Source organism: Pygoscelis adeliae, unplaced genomic scaffold (assembly GCF_000699105.1).
Source record: "Pygoscelis adeliae isolate BGI_AS28 unplaced genomic scaffold, ASM69910v1 Scaffold9, whole genome shotgun sequence".
In the NCBI taxonomy this organism is placed as follows: Eukaryota; Metazoa; Chordata; class Aves; order Sphenisciformes; family Spheniscidae; genus Pygoscelis; species Pygoscelis adeliae.
In genome coordinates, this window is record NW_008825557.1 from 2413026 (window position 1) to 2420860 (window position 7835).

The window sequence follows — 7835 nt, forward strand, 5'->3', positions numbered from 1 at the left end:
TCTTGTCTTATCAAAAATAGGTCTTTGCACATTTAAACAACAGAAATCCTTTCACATGATGCTTTTTAAGCCAGGCATTAAATCATTGCAGAAAAATAAACAACATTTCACAGATGTAAAATAAAATTGACCCAACATATGGAGGGGGAGAAAATGTTATCAATAACAGACTAAATATTTTAGTGGTGTGAGCCAACCCATAAATTACATTGTGCATTGAACTTACTAGGGGTGCAACCCAATGAAAAGTTCTAGCTGCTGCTTCTATAAGAGAAAGCAATGTTTTAAAAAAAATCTTTCGCTTTATGGCAGATTTCTTTGGGCTGAATCTCATACGGTTAATTGTGAAAATGATGGTGAACCACCAGCAAGATGGTTGAACGTGGCAGGTTATTGCGTACAGTCCAACAGTGGGGTGACGACCGTCTGACTCGCAAATTGTGTGTTCAGATACTGAGGAAATGCCTGTGAAGGATTTTGTTTCCTTGAAATACCAAACTGTATTTCTGTCCCTCCTCAGACCTGTCCTTTGTGTGTTTGAAAGACAACCTATAAAAAATCCCAAGGTTGCTATTTGGTACACCATTCACGTTCATCAAGCTGTGCTCCAGCCCCTCTACTCTGGACACAGCTTGCTCCACGCTGATGGGCCCTCCTTTTCCACCCAGGCAGTGCCCAGCTCTCTGCAGTCACGTATGTTTCTCAGTACTAGACGCTTTTCTGCATATTATGCAGAAGACAGCTTTCCGAACAGTTGCAAAGCAAATGCTTCATGGTCAACAGCAGAACATTTCCCCTATCTTTGGGTTTTTTTCTAAAGCCTGCAGAAATGAACCATCTAGTGGATCCATCTAGTCCCAGTTTTAAAAATACAGACATAAGGATTATATCTAATGTGTCTTACGTGCTCTCTTAACTCTTCAGTCTCTAGCTAACAAGATCTTGAGTTTTCTCCACTGTACCTACAGACCACATGGATCTTCAGGACGTTGTGGCTATTAAAGACTTGGAAAGTTTAGTGCCTGTCCCTGCTCATGGAGTTACATGTACAAATGTGTCATCGGGAGTCCTTTTTTGTTGTTTTAGCTGTCCCTGCGTGCAGGCTGCTGTTCACTCAGTTGCTCTTTCATATGCCAAATGCTTGGACTACCCATTGTTTGGCAATACCCATTCCCCCTGAGGCTGATCCCCCTGCAATCCCACATGGTAAGAGTAATTATTGCCTTGTTGTGTGTACCAAATGCGGGATGGTTTGGCCGTGTTTTCTGTACTTCATCTTATTTGCAGGTGTGTACGTCGGTCATGGTCTCGCACCTCCGGCAGCGCACGTAGCAGCACCAGACAAACTTGCATTCGCACCTTTCCACGTGCCTGACAACGTGGGTGTTGTACCCGCGCCCACAGCAGAGGAGGTTGCAGCCGTCGGGTCCCTCTGAGGTGCGGTTACATTCCCTTCCCTGAGTCCCAGGGATCCCCAGTTTTTGGTCTTCAACACAGTAATTGGGCGATTTGTTCACATACAGCAGGTCTTCTTTCCCAATTGGTATTTTTCGCTGGCTTTTCTCTTTCCTGCGTAGCTTTTTTTTCAGTCTGTCTGATATCTGTATGCTGTTTTCATACTTATCCTTTAAAAAACGGCCAATCTTTTCAAAGGAGGACATTGTTTTCCAACAAGTTTTCACAGCACAGGACCCAGAAACACCATGACAACGGCAATCCACTGACATCAGCTTTGCTACAGCCTGAAAGCAAAGGAAGAACGACATTTGGATGCGGTCTTCCATTCATTAGGAATACCGCCTGACATCAGTAACACAGAGGTCTTGAAGTATTTAATATTACAGCTGCCATTGCCATTTCAGTGATGGGGAAGCCAGAGCACAGGAGGATACATGTTAGGAATCAGGTTTCCAACTCCAGACCCCCACTATGGGAAGCCTGATCTTCAGAAGTGCTCTGCATTTGCACTTTGCAATGGCGATAGCGTAGCAATATTGAATGACAATAATGAAAGCTTGTATTTCTGCCTGGTTTTTCATTCTGGAGGATCCTAAATACCTGAAACAACACGTCCTGTGTTGCTCCTCCCACCGCTGGAATGCAAACGGTCCTTGTGGGAAATAGCAGGAGGGGAAGCAGGAACAGGGCAGGTAACAGCACCGTTCCTACATTGGAAGACATTTACTGGGGAGGTCTATGCTGTCTTTTAAGGGTGCCTTGCAGCTACCATCAAGATCACTAAACATTCACAATACAGTCTGTAACTAAGGCCACGGGAATGGCTTGAGGTCAGACAACAGTGTCTGTGCGACCAGCGTGGCTCAGCATCTGCAGCAGTGCAGCGTACAGCCTGAAGGCACCTCGGGGCAGACCTGTGTTGGAAGAGCAGGAGGATGCCCATGTCCCTGGGCTCCACAGAAAGTCTATCAAAGGAGCCACTATGGCTCAGCAGAGGTATCTTCAACTTAGGTATTCTGGAGTAAATCTCAGGTGCTTCCCACTTACAGGATCAAGCCCTGTTCTTGTAATTTAGACATAGTAGTACTATCATGGGTTTCTAGAGTTTCCAGTTACATAACAGCTCTATTGAACACAATTTGATAGTTGCGCTCACATTACTTTTATAACTTTCAATGTTTTAGCAAAATTTCCACAGTTATTACCAACATTAAAATACCGTTAGGTGGGCTACTTTTCCACGCCTGTGCAGATGCAAGCACTGGGCTGAACAATAACTGTCTGACCGACAATGGGAATCTGCAGCCTGTGTTAAGCTTTTGCAACACTCAAGAATTTTGTCTCCGTTTATACGAGACCAAGCCTCAAAGGACTGGAATCTGTAAACAAGCAGTAACTTTATCTGGGATTGCAATTCAAATAGTCAGCAGACAATCAATATAATACTTCCTTCTGGAATATCTAATAGTTATAGTACAAAATTATACAATTAGGCTTGTGACACATCTCGCACTATAGTTTGGAAAAGTGCACAGAAAAATCGTCGCATGCACAGATACAGCAAAAGGACAAGGTATCGTAATTCTGTTTTTTTTTTTGTTTTACCTTTCCATTAATATACCCTCTGGAGCCATCCTGTAGACTCATACGAGCCATTGGTTGATGGTGTGGAAAGCCCATACTAGCGTCTTCCATTTTACTAACCTTTTCTCTCATATTTAATTTCCACAGTAAAGGCAATTGGGAAAAGTAAGAGAAAGAGTGAATTTTAAATTAATTCATAGTAAGTTTCTCTTTAAACTTCTCATGCAGCAAGGTCAATACAGATTCAAATTATTCTTCTGTGGAGGAACCACAGAAGGGGAAGACAAAAAAAATCCAACTTCATGCTGTTTATTAAAATTCACCCTAAACCTTCACTTTCTCCACAGTCCCCACAAATATTAACCACTGTCAATCTATGTCTTTCTCAAACTGTCTTAAGGAAGAAAAAACAGAAAACAAATCTAACACCCTCATCTGGTTTTTGCTGAGAGAGTAGTTTCATTTGTGCCTGTTCTTAAGCCCTGATTCTGCAGTGAGATCAGAGCCCTGAAATCCTACCGAGTCCTACTGACCCTATGCATGACTAGAAATAAACTCAAGTCCCAGACTGCTTATTTGTAGCTCAGGCAGCACAAATGCCATCCTCAAAGTTTCAGAGCTAGTCAAGGCATGGAGCAGATAAAATGAGCTGTTTCTGCCCCGTGTGTTAAACTGGGACTTTTCATCATGGTAAATGCAGTCACAGAAGTTTGGGACAAGTCCAACATGGTTAAATCCATTGATTTCAGTGGGAGTTGAGGCTTCCGGGGAGATTCTGCCCCAAAGATATTGACACAAGCCTGAGTTGGTACATGCATATAACTCTACAAACATTATTAAAAATACACATGACCAATGTGTTTGCTTGGAGTCACATCTTTGGTTAATGAACAGGACCTATTTGTTGGTAAAGGTTACTACAGAAGCCAAACAAGCAAGGCATTCAAAGAACCATTAGCAAGAAAGAGCAGGTGTATGCCCTGACCTCGAACAGCCATTAGCCTTTGCAAACTAAACCTGGTGAAGTGATGCACCAATACAGGAGATATTTCCAGGTGCTGTGGATTGCTTTCGGGATTGGAGATTTTTCCCTATCCTGGAAGAAATAAGAATATTGCAACAAGCAGACCCTCACCCCAGAGCACACACAGACTCTTTCAGGGGCAAATCAACTGACAGTAATTCTTGTAGATACTTATCTTCTCTCCTTCACAGGCTAGTTTCTGTTTAATAGACAGACGTGACCTTGTGCTCGTATCTCCAGAATCTATCAATAAGGAAATCACTGGGTAGTCAGAACATGCATCATTAAGACGTAACAGTGATTGAGGCAGATGAGAATTTGAGATCCAAGGACAGAAAGTCTTTGTTAGAATACAGATAACCTAATAAAATGCCAAGGGAAAGAAAGAGAAACACAGTATCGAAAGATAAATTTTACACACAATTTACAAACAGAAGGGATTTAATAGTATTTTCCAATTTCTAATGATTAGTTATTTATGATTAGTTATTAATGATTAGTTATCTAGTTATCATAGCAAGTAACTAGAATCTCAAAGTAGTTTGAAGCCACATTGTGCTAGAAGATTTATAAGGTTACAGATGTAATCCTCGCTTTCACTGCAGTATGACAGGGTACTAACTAGGGAAGAAACAACAGGGGAAAAATATACAATTTGGCTTGGGGAAGGAAGTGTACTTCCAAGTCTTAGTAAAATCTGCATGAGGCAGAAGGATCCAGAAATTGTCAGAGGAAGCACTGGACATGTCTGCTAGGTGCTAAGGGTGAGTTACTTCCATGTGGGCAAGTAGCCCAGCAGATGACACTCAGAGTCTTTCTCTGAATGAATTAATGAAAACTAAAGGGAGACAGAGTTTCTAAACAGCAGAAACTGATATTGGAGTCTCAGGCTGACAACAAAATATAAAAGTGCAGCATATATTAGCAGTGTACGGAAGATCAGATCAATGCAAGAACTACAAATGTGGTTGAGTGTGGAAGCACTGAGAATATCCATAGCAGTTACAAACATTTGTGTTTTTATTCTGTGTTGCTCAGGATTCTCACATGAAGCTTTGATACAATCTGTTGTAGAATGATTTATGGTGTCATCACAATTGTGCATGACCCTGGGCTATTGCTTGCCAGCTGCTAGGAGGAGTCTTCTGGTTGGACTCCAGCATATTTTGGGTTGCCTCTACTGCCAGCACAGGGAGCTGACATCTTGCTTTGGCTGATCACAAAATATGCCGCTGGATTTCAGGCTGCCATGTGAACTTTAATGAACAAACTCCCATAGTTGAACATCTGGCAAAATTTAGGGACTAGGAATCTTCTCTTGCTGTTTCCTTGCAAACAAACCTAAGAGGGTGCCTGTAGAAGCAAACGCAGCCTTCAGGTGGGACGTGATCAGTGTGGAACTGAGCTGGATCCATGAGTGTTGTGTTCAGCCACAAGCCCACCTGAGCTGTTCCTATTGCCACTCGCTGCCCTCAGCCCTGGTGGTACTAGCGCAACAAGAGCGCAGGGTTAAGTGATGAACTAGCTACAGTGCTGAACACTGATCTGTGTCAAAAATTAACCTGAAAAAAGATCATTTTTAAAGACTTCCTTTCACTGATCCAATGTAATTAACAGAGGGAGCAGCATGGGGTGGGAATGTGCGGCTAGAACAGGTGGATGGGCAGAAAGCAGAGATTGGTCTGCAGCTAATGAGAGTGTCAGTGGAATCACAGTTTGTGTACCCCTTAATGCCAATTAATGCTTAATAACTCCAAGCTAAGCTCCCTGCTTGCAGGCACTGTTCTCACCTGTGAGACAGGGGCTGCTAGTACTTGTTTTGCAATGGGAACCGATGCCTGTAATCAAACAGCCTAATTTAAGCCACTGGGAGAAGAGAGCAGGACTATTCATGAAGACAAGCACACGTCCTACCAGAGGTACAGCACTTAAGAACAGTTGCAGACTGTTGGTGGGTCTGGAACCAACCCACAAGTATCAGTAAAAATAAACTCTCTGATGAACCAACCTATTTCAATGTGAGAACACAAGTTCTGCAGATCAAATAAATTTCCACAAGTGCAAAACTGAGCAGAAATTCTTCCATCAGTGAAAGAATACTACTACAATAATACTCAACCCATAGCGCCTGACTCCCCTCATCCTTTAATTTAAGGAGCAGAGGTACCCAACTCACGTATGCACATCTAGGTATATTGAACATTACAATGCTAGAAGATGATGAACATTTATCTTGTGGCAGAATAAGGAATGAAATCTGGATCTTCTGAGGTTCAGATTAGTGTCCTAAACAGTGGACAACTCAGTCAAAGGATCCTTACTGTTTTAAAATTGATATATCTTGGATTTAACTATCAGATGTAGAAATGTAAAATAGCATTTGTACGGAAATGAGAAAGGAGCAAGAGAATTCTGCACATACCAGTTCCATCTGTAACTCCAAACAAACACAGAAGTATTGTCCCTGGAAGACTGCTCTTGCAAGACACAGAACCAGGAACATGATAGTATTTATTACAAAAGGTCATAAGGCACCAAAATATATTGCAAAACATCCTTCCTGTAAGCCCCAAAACATGAGGGTCAACATTTTCCAACATCTCCTAGTTAAGGATTTTGAAACTATAAAAATCAAGAGTTCTGCTAAACTTTACTTCAGCTAATATCACTGCGAGAAATCCCAAGTACCAATAATAAACATTCTCTTTCACTCTGGACAGTGGTCAAAATATTTGCTTTATCCTGCAGTTTGCCATTAAGTTACAAAATATTTATGCATGGAAGCTGACTAAATACTCTGCATATTTTCTTCCAAGATAATGAACAACAAATACACCATTGATACAAAACCAGTGAAATAAGGATCTTCCAGCCTTTCAGGCTTGCAGTGGGTGGGGTTTTTTTTTTTTTGTTTTAAACACAGTAAAGTGTCTCCGAAAAGGAATGAGCATATGTATCGTGTGCACCAAATGAGCCTGTGACAGAGTGCTTTGAGAGCCTTGTTGGAGAGCTCAGTATTGTGAAAAGCCTGGAATCCTGAAAGGTCCTCAGGACCTGACGGATCCTTTTGGGCTGTATTCTAACACATTCGCGGAGACAGACAGCCTAGTCTAAAACTCTGCTTTCATGAAGTTATGTATAGTAAGAGGTACCACTTGACATGAATAGTAATAGAAGGTACTACAGTTGTAGGTCATTAAAGATGTGGACTCAGAAACAATTATATTTTCATGCATATAACCGGCATCTAAGATAACTTGGATCCTGTAAAAAATACTATTCATGGAAAATGAAGACTCGCTTAACCACATCCTCCAATCCCTTGCAGCTTTAGCTCACTGTTTGAAAATGTTATCTTCAACTGAATGCACTCTTCCCCTTTGCCAGTCAGTCCTGTCCCCATGATGTAGGTGGCCCAATTGTCTGTGTCACCGCTATAGGTGAGATCAGGGAACTGATCCAACTTTAAAGAAAGCAACCCCAAAAGAAAAGTTTCTCTTCTAGGGTCTGTGTGTGTGTGGCTTTTCTTAAAGCTGAATGGTTCCTTGATACAGTTTACAGAGCAAGACCCCAGACAGATGTACTGGCACACCTGGAGCAGTGAGTGATAAGCACAAGGATGGTGCTGGAAGACTGTAAGCGAACAGTGTCACCGAAGTCAAAAGGACAGCAAACTGCTGCTGCTGCTAAGAGAGCTAGAGGCAGCCAAGAGAACAGGCTATCAAAGAGACCTGTGTCGCTGCCACCTAAACACAGAAATCACATCTCT

At 42.0% G+C, this 7835-nt stretch overlaps 1 protein-coding gene across 1 annotated transcript in view; it reads right to left on the reverse strand.

Moving 5' to 3' along the window:
- Window positions 1-1277: 1277 nt before the first annotated feature.
- WNT16 (wingless-type MMTV integration site family, member 16) overlaps window positions 1278-7835 on the reverse strand; it is a 10171-nt gene continuing 3613 nt past the window's right edge. Inside the window, exon 4 of the mRNA XM_009332289.1 lies at window positions 1278-1742. Coding sequence (XP_009330564.1) covers window positions 1278-1742 — 465 coding nt within the window. The remainder of the gene's footprint in view (window positions 1743-7835) is intronic.